This window comes from Pristiophorus japonicus, unplaced genomic scaffold, assembly GCF_044704955.1.
Source record: "Pristiophorus japonicus isolate sPriJap1 unplaced genomic scaffold, sPriJap1.hap1 HAP1_SCAFFOLD_204, whole genome shotgun sequence".
Classification (NCBI taxonomy): Eukaryota; Metazoa; Chordata; class Chondrichthyes; family Pristiophoridae; genus Pristiophorus; species Pristiophorus japonicus.
The window spans coordinates 891,555-911,865 of record NW_027251736.1 but is presented as its reverse complement, the minus strand read 5'-3'; the positions used below and the strand labels follow the sequence as shown (position 1 = coordinate 911,865).

The window sequence follows — 20,311 nt, the reverse complement described above, 5'->3', positions numbered from 1 at the left end:
GGGAGGAGGGTCGGGGGGGAGGAGGGTCGGGGGGAGGAGGGTCGGGGGGAGGAGGGTCGGGGGGGAGGAGGGTGGGGGGAGGAGGGTCGGGGGGGAGGAGGGTGGGGGGAGGAGGGTCGGGGGGGAGGAGGGTCGGGGGGGAGGAGGGTGGGGGGAGGAGGGTCGGGGGGGAGGAGGGTCGGGGGGGAGGAGGGTCGGGGGGGAGGAGGGTGGGGGGGGGGAGGAGGGTCGAGGGGGAGGAGGGTCGGGGGGGAGGAGGGTCGAGGTTCGGGGGGGGAGGAGGAGGGTGGGGGGAGGAGGGTGGGGGGGAGGAGGGTGGGGGGAGGAGGGTCGGGAGGAGGAGGGTCGGGAGGAGGAGGGTCGGGAGGAGGAGGGTCGAGGGTCGGGGGGGAGGAGGGTCGGGGGGGAGGAGGGTCGGGGGGGAGGAGGGTCGGGGGGGAGGAGGGTGGGGGGGGAGGAGGGTGGGGGGAGGAGGGTCGGGGGGGAGGAGGGTCGGGGGGGAGGAGGGTGGGGGGAGGAGGGTCGGGGGGAGGAGGGTCGGGGGGGAGGAGGGTCGGGGGGGAGGAGGGTCGGGGGGGAGGAGGGTGGGGGGGGAGGAGGGTCGAGGGGAGGAGGGTCGAGGGTCGGGGGGGCAGGAGGAGGGTCGGGGGGGAGGAGGGTCGGGGGGGAGGAGGGTGGGGGGGAGGAGGGTGGGGGGGAGGAGGGTGGGGGGAGGAGGGTCGGGGGGGAGGAGGGTCGGGAGGAGGAGGGTCGGGAGGAGGAGGGTCGGGAGGAGGAGGGTCGGGAGGGAGGAGGGTGGGGGGAGGAGGGTCGGGAGGAGGAGGGTCGGGAGGAGGAGGGTCGGGGGGGAGGAGGGTGGGGGGAGGAGGGTCGGGGGGAGGAGGGTCGGGAGGAGGAGGGTTGAGGGTCGGGGGGGAGGAGGGTGGGGGGAGGAGGGTGGGGGGAGGAGGGTCGGGGGGGAGGAGGGTCGGGAGGAGGAGGGTCGAGGGTCGGGGGGGAGGAGGGTGGGGGGAGGAGGGTCGGGGGGGAGGAGGGTCGGGAGGAGGGTCGAGGGTCGGGGGGGAGGTGGTCCTTCGATCCGGGTCACTTCAGCAGCTTCAGTGTCTTTAGCAGTTTCTGCACCTGGTCTTTAGGGTAGGGTTTGAGGGCCAGGCAGGTGGCAATGTTCTCTGGCTGTTCAATCCAGAGCTTGTGATGGACACCGGCATCTCTCAGTGTTTGGGAAAGGTTGGTCAGAGTCTGTTCATCCGCCACCTGCATTGAAACAGAAAATTAGTCGCAACCTTTGGGGATGGAAAGGACAATCCTGCCCCGTCAGCCTGGATAGCAATCGCTTCAAACGGTCTCATCCGCTCCCTCTAACCCTACTTGGGCTCAACTCCCTGTGGACAATACCAAGTAAAGGTGTGAATGTGTGTGTGTGTGTAAGAGTGAGCGTGTCAGAGTGAGCGTGAACGTGAGTGTGCGAGAGAGAGCGTGTGCGAGAGAGAGCGTGAGGGAATGTGTACGTGTGAGGGAGTGCGCGAGAGCGAGCGCGCGACAGAGCGTGAGAGAGAGCACGAGAGAGCGCGTGGGAGAGAGCGCACGCGGGAGAGAGAGAGCATGGGAGAGAGTGACTGTCTGGGTGTGGTAGTGTAAATGTGTGGGAGTGTGTCTGGGAGTGGGAGTGTGTCTGGGAGTGTGTCCGGGAGTGGGAGTGTGTCCGGGAGTGGGAGTGTGTCCGGGAGTGTGTCCGGGAGTGGGAGTGTGTCCGGGAGTGGGAGTGTGTCCGGGAGTGGGAGTGTGTCCGGGAGTGGGAGTGTGTCCGGGAGTGTGTCTGGGAGTGGGATTGTGTCCGGGAGTGGGATTGTGTCCGGGAGTGGGAGTGTGTCCGGGAGTGGGAGTGTGTCTGGGAGTGGGAGTGTGTCCGGGAGTGGGAGTGTGTCCGGGAGTGTGTCTGGGAGTGGGAGAGTGTGTCCGGGAGTGTGTCTGGGAGTGGGAGTGTGTCCGGGAGTGGGAGTGTGTCCGGAAGTGTGTCCGGGAGTGGGAGTGTGTCCGGGAGTGGGAGTGTGTCTGGGAGTGTGTCTGGGAGTGGAAGTGTGTCCGGGAGTGGGATTGTGTCCGGGAGTGGGAGTGTGTCCGGGAGTGGGAGTGTGTCCGGGAGTGTGTCTGGGAGTGGGAGTGTGTCTGGGAGTGTGTCTGGGAGTAATCTCAGGATTGCTACCAGTGCCACATGCTAGTCAGAGTAGGAATCGCAGGATAGCGCAGATGAATACGTGGCTTGAGCAGTGGTGCAGAAGGGAGGGATTCAAATTCCTGGGGCATTGGAACCGGTTCTGGGGGAGGTGGGACCAGTATAAACCGGACGGTCTGCACCTGGTCAGGACCGGAACCAATGTCCTCGGGGGAGTGTTTGCTAGTGCTGTTGGGGAGGATTTAAACTAATATGGCAGGGGGATGGGAACCAATGCAGGGAGACAGAGGGAAACAAAAAGGAGGCAAAAGCAAAAGACAGAAAGGAGATGAGGAAAAGTGGAGGGCAGAGAAACCCAAGACAAAGAACAAAAAGGGCCACTGTACAGCAAAATTCTAAAAGGACAAAGGGTGTTAAAAAAACAAGCCTGAAGGCTTTGTGTCTTAATGCAAGGAGTATCCGTGGATGAATTAATTGTGCAAATAGATGTTAATAAATAATAGAGACGTGGCTCCAGGATGATCAGGGCTGGGAACTCAACATTCAGGGGTATTCAACATTCAGGAAGGATAGAATAAAAGGAAAAGGAGGTGGGGTAGCATTGCTGGTTAAAGAGGAGATTAATGCAATAGTTAGGAAAGACATTAGCTTGGATGATGTGGAATCTATATGGGTAGAGCTGCAGAACACCAAAGGGCAAAAAACGTTAGTAGGAGTTGTGTACAGACCTCCAAACAGTAATAGGGATGTTGGGGAGGGCATCAAACAGGAAATTAGGGGTGCATGCAATAAAGGTGTAGCAGTTATAATGGGTGACTTTAATATGCACATAGATTGGGCTAACCAAACTGGAAGCAATACGGTGGAGGAGGATTTCCTGGAGTGCATAAGGGATGGTTTTCTAGACCAATATGTTGAGGAACCAACTAGGGGGGAGGCCATCTTAGACTGGGTGTTGTGTAATGAGAGAGAATTAACTAGCAATCACATTGTGCGAGGCCCCTTGGGGAAGAGTGACCATAATATGGTGGATCTCTGCATTAGGATGGAGAATGAAACAGTAAATTCAGAGACCATGGTCCAGAACTTAAAGAAGGGTAACTTTGAAGGTATGAGGCGTGAATTGGCTAGGATAGATTGGCGAATGATACTTAGGGGGTTGACTGTGGATGGGCAATGGCAGACATTTAGAGACCGCATGGATGAATTACAACAATTGTACATTCCTGTCTGGCGTAAAAATAAAAAAGGGAAGGTGACTCAACCGTGGCTATCTAGGGAAATCAGGGATAGTATTAAAGCCAAGGAAGTGGCATACAAATTGGCCAGAAATAGCAGCGAACCTGGGGACTGGGAGAAATTTAGAACTTAGCAGAGGAGGACAAAGGGTTTGATTAGGGCAGGGAAAATGGAGTACGAGAAGAAGCTTGCAGGGAACATTAAGGTGGATTGCAAAAGTTTCTATAGGTATGTAAAGAGAAAAAGGTTAGTAAAGACAAACGTAGGTCCCCTGCAGTCAGAATCAGGGGAAGTCATAACGGGGAACAAAGAAATGGCAGACCAATTGAACAAGTACTTTGGTTCGGTATTCACTAAGGAGGATACAAACAACCTTCCGGTTATAAAAGGGGTCAGAGGGTCTAGTAAGGAGGGGGAACTGAGGGAAATCTTTATTAGTCGGGAAATTGTGTTGGGGAAATTGATGGGATTGAAGGCCGATAAAACCCCAGGGCCTGATGGACTGCATCCCAGAGTACTTAAGGAGGTGGCCTTGGAAATAGCGGATGCATTGACAGTCATTTTCCAACATTCCATTGACTCTGGATCAGTTCCTATGGAGTGGAGGGTAGCCAATGTAACCCCACTTTTTAAAAAAGGAGGGAGAGAGAAAACAGGGAATTATAGACCGGTCAGTCTGACCTCAGTAGTGGGTAAAATGATGGAATCAATTATTAAGGATGTCATAGCAGTGCATCTGGAAAATGGTGACATGATAGGTCCAAGTCAGCATGGATTTGTGAAAGGGAGATCATGCTTGACAAATCTTCTGGAATTTTTTGAGGATGTTTCCAGTAAAGTGGACAAAGGAGAACCAGTTGATGTGGTATATTTGGACTTTCAGAAGGCTTTCGACAAGGTCCCACACAAGAGATTAATGTGCAAAGTTAAAGCACATGGGATTGGGGGTAGTGTGCTGATGTGGATTGAGAACTGGTTGTCAGACAGGAAGCAAAGAGTAGGAGTAAATGGGGACTTTTCAGAATGGCAGGCAGTGACTAGTGGGATGCCGCAAGGTTCTGTGCTGGGGCCCCAGCTGTTTACATTGTACATTAATGATTTAGACGAGGGGATTAAATGCAGTATCTCCAAATTTGCGGATGACACTAAGTTGGGTGGCAGTGTGAGCTGCGAGGAGGATGCTATTAGGCTGCAGAGCGACTTGGATAGGTTAGGTGAGTGGGCAAATGCATGGCAGATGAAGTATAATGTGGATAAATGTGAGGTTATCCACTTTGGTGGTAAAAACAGAGAGACAGACTATTATCTGAATGGTGACAGATTAGGAAAAGGGAAGGTGCAACGAGACCTGGGTGTCATGGTACATCAGTCATTGAAGGTTAGCATGCAGGTACAGCAGGCGGTTAAGAAAGCAAATGGCATGTTGGCCTTCATAGCGAGGGGATTTGAATACAGGGGCAGGGAGGTGTTGCTACAGTTGTACAGGGCCTTGGTGAGGCCACACCTGGAGTATTGTGTACAGTTTTGGTCTCCTAACTTGAGGAAGGACATTCTTGCTATTGAGGGAGTGCAGCGAAGATTCACCAGACTGATTCCCGGGATGGCGGGACTGACCTATCAAGAAAGACTGGATCAACTGGGCTTGTATTCACTGGAGTTCAGAAGAATGAGAGGGGACCTCATAGAAACGTTTAAAATTCTGACGGGTTTAGAGAGATTAGATGCAGGAAGAATGTTCCCAATGTTGGGGAAGTCCAGAACCAGAGGTCACAGTCTAAGGATAAGGGGTAAGCCATTTAGGACCGAGATGAGGAGAAACTTCTTCACCCAGAGAGTGGTGAACCTGTGGAATTCTCTACCACAGAAAGTAGTTGAGGCCAATTCACTAAATATATTCAAAAGGGAGTTAGATGAAGTCCTTACTACTCGGGGGAATCAAGGGGTATGGCGAGAAAGCAGGAAGGGGGTACTGAAGTTTCATGTTCAGCCATGAACTCATTGAATGGCGGTGCAGGCTAGAAGGGCTGAATGGCCTGCTCCTGCACCTATTTTCTATGTTTCTATGGGAGTGGGAGTGTGTCTGGGAGTGTGTCCGGGAGTGGGAGTGTGTCTGGGAGTGGGAGTGTGTCCGGGAGTGGGAATGTGTCCGGGAGTGGGAGTGTGTCTGGGAGTGTGTCTGGGAGTGGGAGTGTGTCCGGGAGTGTGTCTGGGAGTGGGAGTGTGTCCGGGAGTGGGAGTGTGTCTGGGAGTGGGAGTGTGTCCGGGAGTGGGAGTGTGTCCGGGAGTGGGAGTGTGTCCGGGAGTGGGAGTGTGTCCGGGAGTGTGTCTGGGAGTGGGAGTGTGTCCGGGAGTGGGAGTGTGTCCGGGAGTGTGTCTGGGAGTGGGAGTGTGTCCGGGAGTGGGAGTGTGTCCGGGAGTGGGAGTGTGTCCGGGAGTGGGAGTGTGTCTGGGAGTGTGTCTGGGAGTGGGAGTGCGTCCGGGAGTGGGAGTGTGTCCGGGAGTGGGAGTGTGTCCGGGAGTGGGAGTGCAAATGTGTGAAGACGCTCACATTTTGCCCAACACCTTGTCAGATGTTCGAGCATGCCTTTATGCCAAATTGTAAGATTGAAACTGCCTATGTAAACAATGTAAACAGCTTTCTGTCATGGTGTGGTTGCAGGCTCTGGCCAGTGGGTGTCTCTGTGGAGCACGTTTCTGAGGTCACTTTTCCTCTGGGTGCCGTATATCTCCAATTCGGCCCAAGTGATGACTTCTGTCACACTCAGCCATTTGCAGAAGGGCAATGTCCAGGAGCAGGACTCCACAGCCCTGTCGGACACTTCTTCGTTGACCTCCATCTGAACTTAATTTTTACTCATCAGTAAAGAGACTATTTAGTCTTAAATGGACAGGTGCCTACATTTTAGTAGCAGATGAATACACGTTAGAATGTTACGGTGCTTCTAAAACTGCACCTTCTCGAACAAAGTCAGCAGCACCAGAGATTACTGTGCAGGTGGCCATTCAGCCCACCTCAGCTGTGTCAGTGTCGGTGCTGAACTCGGCTCTCTGCTCAAACCCCATTTCCCTGTCCTTAACCCCGTGTGCTGTTATATTCTTCCTTTTCAAATCTTTATCGAATTCTCTTTAAAATGTTGTTAAAGTTTCTGTGGCTTGTAATAAATACAACATTCCCTGGTCAGTAAAACCTCGGTGGAAACATTCCCTCGTTATTTACACAATTTTGAAATTCCCGTTTAGAGCCCCTTGTATTTATATAACACCTTTACCAGGATTAAATGTCCCACGGTGCTTCAGAGCAGCATTCGAACAAAATGTGACACCGAGCCACATAAGGAGATATTAGGACAGGTGACCAGAAGCTTGGTCAAAGACATAGGTTTTAAGGAGCGTCTTAAAGAAGGAGAGCAAGGCGGAGAGGTTCAGGGAGGGAGTTCCAGAGCTTGGGGCCCAGGCACCTGAAGGCACATCCACCGATAGTTCAGCAATTAAAATCGGGGCTGCTCAGGAGGGCAGAATTAGAGGAGCGCAGACATCTCGGGGGATTGTGGGCTGTAGGAGATTACAGAGATAGGGAGGGGCGAGGGCCAAAGGGATTTGTAAATAAGGATGAGAATTTTAAAATCGTGGAGTTGCTTAACCGGGAGCCAATGCAGGGCAGTGAGCACAGGGGGTGATGGGTGAGTGGGACTGGGTGTGAGTTAGGACACGGGGTCAGTGGGCACAGGGGGTGATGGGTGAGCGGACTGGGTGTGAGTTAGGACACGGTGCAGTGAGCACAGGGGGTGATGGGTGAGCGGGACTGGGTGTGAGTTAGGACACGGGGTCAGTGGGCACAGGGGGTGATGGGTGAGCGGGACTGGGTGTGAGTTAGGACACGGTGCAGTGAGCACAGGGGGTGATGGGTGAGCGGGACTGGGTGTGAGTTAGGACACGGGACAGTGAGCACAGGGGGTGATGGGTGAGTGGGACTGGGTGTGAGTTAGGACACGGGGGCAGCGAGCACAGGGGGTGATGGGTGAGCGGGACTGGGTGTGAGTTAGGACACGGGACAGTATAGGAGGTGATGGGTGAGCGGGACTCGGTGCGAGTTAGGGCACGGGGCAGTACGGGGGGTGATGGGTGAGCGGGACTCGGTGCGGGTTAGGACACGGGTCAGGACACGGGTCAGTACGGGGGGGTGATGGGTGAGTGGGACTCGGTGCGGGTTAGGACACGGGTCAGTACGGGGGGTGATGGGTGAGCGGGACTCGGTGCGAGTTAGGAGTTTTTGGAGAATGGAATGCGGAATGCTGGGCAGGAGTGCGTTGGGATAGTTACGTCTAGAGCCAACAAAAAACATGGATGAGGGTTTCAGCAGAAAATGAACATTAATAAACTTGCAGAATGGGCATATAATTGGCAAATGAAGTTCAACACAGATAAATGTGAGGTATTATATTTTGGTAGGAAGAATAGGGAGGTCACTTATTACTGGGAGGGTGGAGTCTGGGTGGGATAGAGGAACAATGGGATCTCGGATACAAATACACAAATCACTAAACGTTGTGACACAGGTTAGCGAGGTCATAAAAAGCAAACCCAGCACTAGGGTTTATTTCTGGAGGGGTAGAATTGAAAAGTCGGGAAGTTATACTAAACCTTGGTTAGACCACTGAGCACTGCGTACAGTTCTGGTCACCATATTATAAACAGGATATAGAGGCACTGGAGAGGTGCAGAGAAGGATGGTACCAGAAATGTGAGGGTATACATATCGGGAAAGGATGAACAGGCTGGGTCTCTTTTCTCTTGAAAAAAGGCTGAAGGGTGACCTAATAGAGGTCTTTAAAATGATGAAAGGTTTGATCGAATGGATACAGAGAGAATGTTTCCACTTGTGGGGAAGAGTATAACTAGAGGCCATGAATATAAAATTGTCTGTGTGTTTGATAATGAAGAGGAAAGTCATGGGTTGCAGGAGGATATCAATCTACTGGTCAGGTGGGCAGAGCAGTGGCAAATGGAATTTAATTCAGAGAAGTGTGAGGTGATGCACTTTGGGAAGGCTAATAAGGAAAGGGTATACACATTAAGCGGTAGGCCACTTAATAGTGTAGCTGAACAGAGGGACCTTGGAGTGCTTGTTCACAGATCCCTGAAAGTAGCAGGCCAGGAGGATAAGGTGGTTAAGAAGGCAATCGGAATACTTGCCTTTATTGGCCGAGGCATAGAATATAAGAGCAGGGAGGTTGTGCTTAAATTGTATAATACTTTGGTTAGGCCACAGCTGGAGTACTGCGTGCAGTTCTGGTCGCCGTATTATAGGAAGGACGTGATTGCACTAGAGAGGGTGCAGAGGAGATTTACTAGGATGCTGCCTGGAATGGAGAATCTTAGTTATGAGGACAGATTGGATAGGCTGGGTTTGTTCTCAGTGGAACAGAGGAGGTTGAGAGGAGACCTCATCGAGGTGTACAATATATTGAGGGGCCTGGATCATCATATCATAGGCAGTCCCTCGAAGTGAGGATGACTTGCTTCCATGCCAAAAAGGGATGAGTTCACAGGTGTTTCAATGAAGGACCTAATATTCCGGATCCCGAACTACATCCTGAAGGGTGGAAGATGCCTGTGGGTGGATTGTTTTAACATGGGGTGACCGTTGCACACCAGCCACCACACGGGCTTGACAGAGCGAGGTCTTGGTCCAGTGGCAAGGGTTAACCCAGACAGGAGATCAGCTCTGCTGCACGGACTGAGTGCGTGCACACATATCGCAGTGTGGGCTGGGCCATGCTGCCCCTGGGACTTCGCCTCTTCTGGGCCCCAGACTCACTCCTCTTCTGGGCCCCAGACTCACTCCTCTTCTGGGCCCCAGACTCACTCCTCTTCTGGGCCCCAGACTCACTCCTCTTCTGGGCCCCAGACTCACTCCTCTTCTGGGCCCCGGTCACATCCCATCTACAAACTCTCGCCACCCCCTCGCCCCTCCTGCTGTGCCTGCCCGCACTGCAATGAGCGACCTGGCTATGAGGGGCCTGGACATAGTGGATAGTAAGGGTCTATTTCCATTGGTGGAGGGGTCTATTACGAGGGGGCATAGTTTTAAGGTGGTTGGTGGAAGGTTTAGAGGGGATTTGAGGGGGGGCTTCTTTACACAGAGGGTTGTGGGGATCTGGAACTCGCTGCCTGGAAGAGTGGTGGATGCAGAAACCCTCACCACTTTTAAGAGATGGTTGGATGTGCACTTAAAGTGCAGTAACCTGCAGGGTTACAGACCTAGAGCTGGTAATTGGGATTAGACTGGATGACCTTTTGTTGGACAGAGCAGATATAATGGTAAGTACTGCAGGGAATAGAATACGGCCAGGGTGATCTCCTGGACTAGTGTCGATCACCTGGATGGGTTGGAGAGGAATTTTCCCAGATTTATTCTCCCTAAATGGGCCTGGGTTTTTATCTGGTTTTTGCCTCTCCCAGGAGATCACATGACTCCGGTTGAGGTGGAGTGTAGAATGTTTCAATGTAAGGGGTGTCGCAGTTGTGTGGGGCGGACTGGTTGGGCTGGGTGCTCTTTGCCTTTCCGTCATTGTTCATAAGTTTATATGTAACCTTCAGGGCTGCTGACCGAGGACCGTGTGGCTCTTTGTCGGCCGGCACGGACACGATGGGCCGGAATGGCCGCCTTCTGTGCTGTAAATTTCTATGTTTCTAAGATCATCACCAAAAAATCCAATAGGAAATTCAGAAGGAACTTCTTTACCCAGAGAGTGGTGAGAATGTGGAACTCACTGCCACAGGGAGGGGTTGAGGCGAATAGTATCGATGTATTTAAGGAGAGGCTGGACAAGCGTATGGGGGAGAAGGGTTATGCTGCTAGATTTAGATGAGGAAAGACGGGAGGAGGCTCGAGTGGAGCATAAACGCCGGCATGGACTGGTTGGGCCGAATGGCCTGTTTCTGTGCCGTATATCCCGTGTAATCCTGTGAACTGAGGCAGGGCCGGAGATGGTGATATTACCCAGGCGGAAGTCGGTGGTCTTGTTGATTGAGAGGATAGGGATCGGGAGCTCAACTCCAGGACGCTTTTGTTGCGAAGCGTCTGGCTCAGCCTCAGACAATGGTCAGGGAGACGGCTGGAGTCAGTGGCAAGAAACGGATTGTGTGATACTCCCTGCTCTGGTGAAAAATGCCTCAGTCTTTTGTACCGTTCTGTCCATGATCAGCTCTGATTCCTGGTCCTGCTCCAGTGACTCCTCACTGTCCCCATTCTAAGGCTCTATTCTTTTTTGCTCTTCATGTTAGGGGCCCGGGTTAAATAGCTGGTTAGGGATTAAGCAGAAATTTGGAGATTGGTAACTGTTAATACTGTATTATGTTAATAACGTGAATTAGATACAACTTAGTCTTCGGTTTCTGTGAAGTTAATTAAAGTCGACTAAATAAAGAAATGGTAGGGCCCCTCGATCCTGGGCCATGTGGGAACTCCAGGACATTTCCCATGTCCTGGACGGCCACGTGTGCAGGCAGTGTGGTCAGCTGGAGGAGGTCGAGCTCCGGGTTTCAGAACTTGAGCAGGAGCTGGAGTCACTGCGGTGTATCGGTGAGGCTGAGAGCGACGTGGATAGCACATTTCAGGAGGGGTAGTCACAGCGCAGCTAAGGAGTGCGCAGGCAGAGAGAGAGAATCAGTGACTGGCAGAGAACTGAGGAGGAGCAGGCAGGTAGTGCAGGAATCACCTGAGTGCATCTCGTTCTCCAACCGGTATTCTGATCTGAGTACTGGTGAGGGCCATGTTTCCTCTGGGGATCAGTCAGAGCCAAGTCCACGGCACCACGGGTGGCTCAGCTGCACAGGGGGAGGGGAGGAAGAATGGAAGAGCTATAGTGGTAGGGGATTCGATAGTCAGGGGAGGAGACAGGCGTTACTGCAGCCGCAGACATGTCTCCAGGATGGTACGTTGCCTCCCTGGTGCCAGGGTCAAGGATGTCATGAGCGGCTGCAGGGCATTCTGGGGGGAGAGGGTGAACAGCCAGAGGTCGTGGTCCACATCGGGACCAATGACAGAGGTAGGAAGAGGGATGAGGTCCTGCAGGCAGAGTTTAGGGAGCTAGGAGAGAGATTAAAAAGTAGGACCTCAAAGGTAGTACTCTCCGGATTATTCCCGGTGCCACGAGCTAGTGAGTACAGAACCAGGAGGATAGAGCAGATGGATACCTGGCTGGAGAGATGGTGCAGGAGGGAGAGCTTTAGATTCCTGAGGCAATGGGACCGCTTCTGGGGGGAGGTGGGACCTGTACAGGCCGGACAGGTTGTACCTCAACAGCACCGGGACCAGTATCCTCGTGGGGGGGGGCGGTTGCTAGTGCTGTTGGGGAGGGTTTAAACTAGCTTGGCAGGGAGATGGGAACCAGGGTGTAGCATTATAAAGGGGGAATAAAGGGCACAAAGGGCTGGGAGAGGTAGCACTAAAGAAATAGTGCTGTATTAGGTGGGGTCAGACTAAGAGAATACAAAAGAAAAATACTGTGGATGCTGGAATCTGAAATAAAAACAGAAAATGCTGGAAATCTCAGGGGGTCAGGCAGCATCTGGAGACAGGAAGGTCTAAGATAGGTTTACAGTGTATGTCTGTGAACTCACAAAACATAGTAAACAAGCTGGTGAGCTGCAGGCACAAGTAGCCACATGGGAATATAATGTGGCAATAATATCTGGCTCAAAACGGGGCAGGATTGGGGATTAAATATTCCTGAATATAGGGTGTTCAGGAACGATAGGGAAGGAAGGATAGGAGGTGGTGTGGCAGTATTGGTTACGAGAATGTTCCAGTGTTGGAGAGAGAGGACGTCCTGGAGGGGCTAGAGTTAAGGAACAATAGAGGTGGCATCACATTACTCGGTGAACTCTACAGGCCACCAACTAGTACAAGCAGAGCCAAGTCTACGGCACCACAGGTGGCTCAGCTGTACGGGGCGGGTGGGGGAGAACAATCGAGAGTAAAAATACTTAATTGGAGGAAGGCCAATTTCAGTGGGATGAGAATGGATCTGGCCCGGATAAACTGGAATCAAAGATTGTCAGGCAAAACTGTAATGGAACAATGGGCTGCCTTTGAAGAGGAGATGGTTCAGGTACAGTCGAGGTACATTTCCACGCGAGGGAAAGGTAGGGTAACTAAAGTCAGAGTTTCCTGGATGACATAAGAGATAGAGTAAGATAAAGCAGAAAAAGAGCACGTATGACAGATAACAAGTCGAGAATACAAGTGCGAACCAGGCTGAGTATTGAAAGTTCAGAGGGGAAGTGAAACAGGAAATAAGAGGGGCAAAGAGAGGGTGTGTGAATAGACTGGCAACTAACATAAAAGAGAATCCAAAAGTCTTCTATAGGCATGTAAATAAACAGGTAATAAGAGGGGTGGGGCCGATTAGGGGCCAACACGGAGGCAGAGGGGACGGCTGAGAACTTTACATCTGTCTTCACCACTGACATAGTAAAGGAGGAGGTAGAGGAAATGCTGGATGGGATAAGAATTGATAAAGAGGTACATGAAGAAATCACGGAGGTACTGGCCCTAATCTTCCAATCCTCCTTTGATACGGGGGAGGTGCCAGAGGGCAGGAGAATTGCAAATGTTATACCCATGTTCAAAAAAGGATGTAAAGATAAACCCAGCAACTATAGACCGGTCAGTTTAACCTCAGTAGTGGGGAAACTTTGAGAAACAATAATCTGGGACAAAATTAACAGTCACTTGGACAAGTGTGGATTGATTACCGAAAGCTAGCACGGATTTGTTAAACCAACTTGAGTTTTTTGATGAGGTAACAGAGAGGGTTGATGAGAGTAATGGGGTTGACGTGATGTACATGGAATTCCAAAAGGCGTTTAACAAAGTGCCACATAATAGGTTTGCCAGCAAAGATGAAGCCAATGGATTAAAGGGACAGTTTTCACTGATGGGGGAGACTAGAACTAGGGGTCATAATCTCAGAATAAAGGGCCGCCCATTTAAAACTGAGATGAGGAGAAATTTCTTCTCTCAGAGGGTTGTAAATCTGTGGAATTCGCTGCCCCAGAGAGCTGTGGAAATTGGGTCATTGAATAAATTTAAGACAGAAATAGACAGTTTCTTAACCGATAAGGGGATAAAGGGTTATGGGGAGCGGGCAGGGAAATGGATCTGAGTCCATGATCAGATCAGCCATGATCGTATTAAATGGCGGAGCAGGCTTGAGGGGCCGTATGGCCTATTCCTGCTCCTATTTCTTATATTCTTATCTGGTACTGTGTAATGAGACAGGATTAATAAATGATCTCCAAGTAAAGGATCCTCTAGGAAAGAGTGATCATAGCATGGTTGAATTTCAAATTCAGTTGGAGGGTGATAAAGTTGGATCTCAAACCAGTGTCCTGATCTTAAATAAAGGCGATTACAAAGGTATAAAGGCAGAGTTGGCTAAAGTGAACAGGGAAAATAGATTAAAGTGTAAGATGGTTGATAAGCAGTGGCAGACATTTAAGGAGATATTTCATAACTCTCAACAAAAATATATTCCAGTGAGAAGGAAAGACTGTAAGAGAAGGGAGAACTATCCGTGGCTAACTAAGGAAGTAAAGGATGGTATCAAATTGAAAACAATGCACACAAAGTGGCCAAGATTAGTGGGAGGCCAGAGGATTGGGAAATGTTTAAAAACCAGCAAAGAATGACTAAAAAAATAATAAAGAGAGGGAAGATAGATTATGAAAGTAAACTAGCAATAAATATATAAACATATAATAAGAATTTTGATAGGTATATAAAAAGGAAAAGAGTGGCTAAAGTAAATGTTGATCCTTTAGATGAGACTGGGGAATTAATGGAAAATAGGGAAATGGCAGAGACGTTGAACAAATATTTTGTATTGGTCTTCATGGTGGAAGACACTAAAAACATCCCAATAATGGATAATCATTGGGACTATAGGGAGGGAGGAACTGAATACAATCACTATCACTAAAGAAGTAGTACTGGGTAAAATAATGGGACTAAAGGTGGACAAGTCCCCTGGACCTGATGGCTTGTATCCTAGGGTCCTAAGAGAAGTGGCTGCAGGGATAGTGGATGCATTGGTTGTAATCTACCAAAATTCCCTGGATTCTGGGGCGGTCCCAGCGGATTGGAAAACTGGAAATGTAACGCCCCTGTTTAAAAAAGGAGGCAGACAGAAAGCAGGAAACTATAGACCAGTTAGCCTAACATCTGTGGTTGGGAAAATGCTGGAGTCCATTATTAAGGAAGCAGTAGTGGGACAGACTCAGCATGGTTTTATGAAGGGAAATCATTTTTTACAAATTTGCTGGAGTTCTTTGAGGATGTAATGAACAGGGTGGGTAAGGGGAACCAGTGGATGTGGTGTATTTGGATTTCCAGAAGACATTGTAAGGTGCCACATAAAATGTTACTGCATAAGATAAAAGCTGAGAGTTGGATAGAGAATTGGCTAACTAACAAAAAACAGAGAGTTGAAAACAGGGATCAATGGGTCATTTTCCGGTTGTCAAACTGTAACTAGTGGGGTGTCACAGGGATCAGTGCTGGGACCTCAACTATTTACAATCTATATTAATGACTTGGATGAAGGGACCGAGTGTAATGTAGCCAAGTTTGCTGATGATACAAAGGTGGGTGGGAAAGTTAGTTGTGAGGACACAAAAAAAATCTGCAAAGGGATATAGACAGGCTAAGTGAGTGGGCAAACATCTGACAGATGGAGTATAATGTGAGAAAATGTGAGGTCATGCACTTTGGCAGAAAAAAATCAAATTATTATTTAAATGGAGAGAAATTGCATTCTTGTGCATGAAACACAAACAGTTAGTATGCAGGTACAGCAAGTGATCAGGAAGGCAAATGGAATGTTGGCCTTTATTGTCAGGGGGATAGAGTATAAAAGCAGAGAAGTCCTGCTACACTGTACAGGGTATTGGTGAGGCCACACCTGGAGTACTGCGTACAGTTTTGGTCTCCTTATTTAAGGAAGGATATACTTGCATTGGAGGCAGTTCAGAGAAGGTTCACTCGGTTGATTCCGGGGATGAGGGGGTTGACTTATGAAGATAGGTTGAGTAGGTTGGGCCTATACTCATTGAAGTTCAGAAGAATGAGAGGTGATCTTATTGAAACATATAAGATAATGAGAGGGCTTGACAAGGTGGATGCAGAGAGGATGTTTCCCCTTAATGGCGGAATCTAGAACTAGGGGGCATGGTCTTAGAATAAGGGGCCACCCATTTAAAACTGAAATGAGGAGGAATTTCTTCTCTCAGAGGGTTGTAAATCTGTGGAATTCTCTGCCCCAGAGAGCTGTGGAGGCTGGGACATTGCATAAGGTGGAGATGACAGATTTTTAAGCGATAAGGGAGTAAAGGGTTATGGGGAGCGGGCAGGGAAGTGGCGCTGAGCCCAGGATCAGATCAGCCATGATCTTATTGAATGGCGGAGCAGGCTCGAGGGGAAATATGGCCAACTCCTGCTCCTATTTCTGATGTTCTTATGTAGAGCAGAGAAGGTCGAAAGGAGATTTGATCGAGGTGTTCAACATCATGAGGGGTCTGAACAGAGTAGATCGAGAGAAACTGTTCCCATTGGCAGAAGGGTTGAGAACCAGAGGATACAGATTTAAGGTGTTTGGCAAAAGAACCAAAGGCGACATGAGGAAAAACGTCGGTTCAGTATTCACTGAGGAGGACACGAACAACCTTCCGGTTATAAAAGGGGTCGGGGGATCTAGTAAGGAGGAGGAACTGAGGGAAATCCTTATTAGCCGGGAAATTGTGTTGGGGAAATTGATGGGATTGAAGGCCGATAAATCCCCAGGGCCTGATGGACTGCATCCCAGAGTACTTAAGGAGGTGGCCTTGGAAAAAGTGGATTCGTTGACAGTCATTTTCCAACATTCCATTGACTCTGGATCAGTTCCTATCGAGTGGAGAGTAGCCAATGTAACCCCACTTTTTAAAAAAGGAGGGAGAGAGAAAACAGGGAATTATAGACCGGTCAGCCTGACATCGGTAGTGGGTAAAATGATGGAATCAATTATTAAGGATGTCATAGCAGTGCATTTGGAAAGAGGTGACATGATAGGTCCAAGTCAGCATGGATTTGTGAAAGGGAAATCATGCTTGACAAATCTTCTGGAATTTTTTGAGGATGTTTCCAGTAGAGTGGACAAGGGAGAACCAGTTGATGTGGTATATTTGGACTTTCAGAAGGCGTTCGACAAGGTCCCACACAAGAGATTGATGTGCAAAGTTAGAGCACATGGGATTGGGGGTAGTGTACTGACATGGATTGAGAACTGGTTGTCAGACAGGAAGCAAAGAGTAGGAGTAAATGGGTACTTTTCAGAATGGCAGGCAGTGACTAGTGGGGTACCGCAAGGTTCTGTGCTGGGGCCCCAGCTGTTTACACTGTACATTAATGATTTAGATGAGGGGATTAAATGTAGTATCTCCAAATTTGCGGATGACACTAAGTTGGGTGGCAGTGTGAGCTGCGAGGAGGATGCTGTGAGGCTGCAGAGCGACTTGAATAGGTTAGGTGAGTGGGCAAATGCATGGCAGATGAAGTATAATGTGGATAAATGTGAGGTTATCCACTTTGGTGGTAAAAACAGAGAGAGACTATTATCTGAATGGTGACAGATTAGGAAAAGGGGAGGTGCAAAGAGACCTGGGTGTCATGGTACATCAGTCATTGAAGGTTGGCATGCAGGTGCAGCAGGCGGTTAAGAAAGCAAATGGCATGTTGGCCTTCATAGCGAGGGGATTTGAATACAGGGGCAGGGAGGTGTTGCTACAGTTGTACAGGGCATTGGTGAGGCCACACCTGGAGTATTGTGTAAAGTTTTGGTCTCCTAACTTGAGGAAGGACATTCTTGCTATTGAGGGAGTGCAGCGAAGGTTCACCAGACTGATTCCCGGGATGGCGGGACTGACCTATCAAGAAAGACTGGATCAACTGGGCTTGTATTCACTGGAGTTCAGAAGAATGAGAGGGGACCTCATAGAAACATATAAAATTCTGACGGGGTTAGACAGGTTAGATGCAGGAAGAATGTTCCCAATGTTGGGGAAGTCCAGAACCAGGGGTCACAGTCTAAGGATAAGGGGTAAGCCATTTAGGACCGAGATGCGGAGGAACTTCTTCACCCAGAGAGTGGTGAACCTGTGGAATTCTCTACCACAGAAAGTTGTTGAGGCCAATTCACTAAATATATTCAAAAAGGAGTTAGATGAGGTCCTTACTGCTAGGGGGATCAAGGGGTATGGCGAGAAAGCAGGAATGGGGTACTGAAGTTGAATGTTCAGCCATGAACTCATTGAATGGCGGTGTAGGCTCGAAGGGCCGAATGGCCTACTCCTGCACCTATTTTCTATGTTTCTATGTCTTTATGCGAGTGGTTAGGATCTGGAATGCGCTGCCCGAGAGGGTGCTGGAGACAGACTCAATCGTGGCTTTCACAAGAGAGTTAGATAAGTACCTGAAAGAAAAAAATATGCAGGGCTATGGGGTAAGGGCGGGGGAGTGGGACTGGCTGAGGTGCTCTTGCAGAGTGTCGACACAGGCTCAACGGGCCGAATGGCCTCTTGTGCTGTAACCATTCGATGATAATGGAGTGCCAGATCTCCACACAACGCAGCAATTGGGACGTAAATCTTGTCCAAATTCAGCACCCTGCATCAAACCAAGGGCCCATTAGCCGTCACCACCTGCTCTTACTTTTATCGTTGGATGTATCGCCCCTCCATCTCTCCCTTGCTCCATTGTTCAAAAATGCAGTAATGCAGTGACCACCCCGCTCCTGTCTCACCTCCAGCACCACCTTGTGCATGGTATCGAGCTCCCGCAGGTACGTCTGTGTGTCAGGGTCGGGGTAGAACAGGTGGATGGCCGCAGTGCAGGCATGGCAGGCCTGGGCCAGGAGCGCTCCGAGGGGCCAGCCCAGGCCTCGCTGCAGGTCTCCTCGCACCACCACATACTGCACCAGACGGGGCGCAGGACCAGGGGAGGCCATCTGCTCACACTGAGCCTGGGGGGAAACAAGGCACAGGGTCAGAGGTCATCCGCTCACACTGAGCCTGGGGGTAAACAAGGCACATGGTCAGAGGTCATCCGCTCACACTGAGCCTGGGGGGGAAACAAGGCACAAGGTCAGAGGTCATCCGCCACACTGAGCCTGGGGGGAAACAAGGCACAGGGTCAGAGGTCATCCGCCACACTGAGCCTGGGGGGAAACAAGGCACAGGGTCAGAGGTCATCCGCCACACTGAGCCTGGGGGGGAAACAAGGCACAGGGTCAGAGGCCATCTGCTCACACTGAGCCTGGGGGGGAAACAAGGCACAGGGTCAGAGATCATCTGCTCACACTGAGCCTGGGGGGAAACAAGGCACAGGGTCAGAGGTCATCCGCTCACACTGAGCCTGGGGGAAACAAGGCACAGGGTCAGAGGTCATCCGCTCACACTGAGCCTGGGGGAAACAAGGCACAGGGTTAGAGGTCAACCGCTCACACTGAGCCTGGGGGAGAAACAAGGCACAGGGTCAGAGGTCATCCGCTCACACTGAGCCTGGGGGAAACAAGGCACAGGATCAGAGGTCATCCGCTCACACTGAGCCTGGGGGAAACAAGGCACAAGGTCAGAGATCATCCACTCACACTGAGCCTGGGGGAAACAACGCACAGGGTCCGAGGTCATCCGCTCACACTGAGCCTGGGGGAAACAAGGCACAGGGTCAGAGGTCATCCGCTCACACTGAGCCTGGGGGAAACAAGGCACAGGGTCAGAGGTCATCCGCTCACACTGAGCCTGGGGGAAACAAGGCACAAGGTCATCCGCTCACACTGAGCCTGGGGGGGAAACAAGGCAGAGGGTCAGAGGTCATCCGCTCACACTGAGCCTGGGGGAAACAAGGCAGAGGGTCAGAGGTCATCCGCTCACACTGAGCCTGGGGGAAACAAGGCACAGGGTCAGAGTCCATTCTGCACCCCGGAGCCCCCCAAACTCAGACCCCCCTCACCCCGGACCCACTCAACTGGCAGCCAGCCCAGGATCCCCCTCATCCCTCGACCACAACCTCTGGACCCCCTCATCCCTGAGCCCCCAACCTCGACTCCTCATCTCGGATCCCCTCATCCCCGACACTCTTCCAACTTCCCCGCAACACCATACCCCCCAACACTGTACGCCACAACACCATAAGCCATCAAGTCCCCCCGGGACCCCCTCACCACGTGCTCTCTCTCTGATCCCCGGGCTCTCTCTCTCTCTCTCTGATCCCCAGGCTCTCTCTCTCTCTCTCTCTCTCTCTCTGATCCCCGGGCTCTCTCTCTCTCTCTCTCTCTGATCCCCGGGCTCTCTCTCTCTCTCTCTGATCCCCAGGCTCTCTCTCTCTCTCTGATCCCCGGGCTCTCTCTCTCTCTCTCTCTCTCTCTCTGATCCCCGGGCTCTCTCTCTCTCTCTCTCTCTGATCCCCGGGCTCTCTCTCTCTCTCTCTCTCTGATCCCCGGGCTCTCTCTCTCTCTCTCTCTCTCTCTGATCCCCGGGCTCTCTCTCTCTCTTCTCTCTGATCCCCGGGCTCTCTCTCTCTCTCTCTCTCTCTCTCTGATCCCCGGGCTCTCTCTCTCTCTCTCTCTGATCCCCGGGCTCTCTCTCTCTCTCTCTGATCCCCGGGCTCTCTCTCTCTCTCTCTCTCTCTGATCCCCGGGCTCTCGCTCTCTCTCTCTCTCTCTCTCTCTCTCTGATCCCCGGGCTCTCTCTCTCTCTCTCTCTCTCTCCCTGATCCCCGGGCTCTCTCTCTCTCTCTCTCTCTCTCTCTGATCCCTGGGCTCTCTCTCTCTCTCTCCCTCTCATCCCTGGGCTCACTCT

General features: G+C 51.1%; 1 protein-coding gene across 1 annotated transcript; it reads right to left on the bottom strand.

The window, feature by feature from the left end:
- Positions 1–916: 916 nt before the first annotated feature.
- On the bottom strand, positions 917–18,521 carry ptrhd1 (peptidyl-tRNA hydrolase domain containing 1). The gene is made up of 2 exons (XM_070870978.1): positions 18,256–18,521; positions 917–1,254 (listed from the first exon to the last, which is right to left on the bottom strand). The coding sequence occupies exons 1-2, from the start codon at positions 18,457–18,459 to the stop codon at positions 1,084–1,086; spliced, it is 375 nt and encodes a 124-aa protein (XP_070727079.1). The 5' UTR covers positions 18,460–18,521; the 3' UTR covers positions 917–1,083.
- Positions 18,522–20,311: the final 1,790 nt, after the last annotated feature.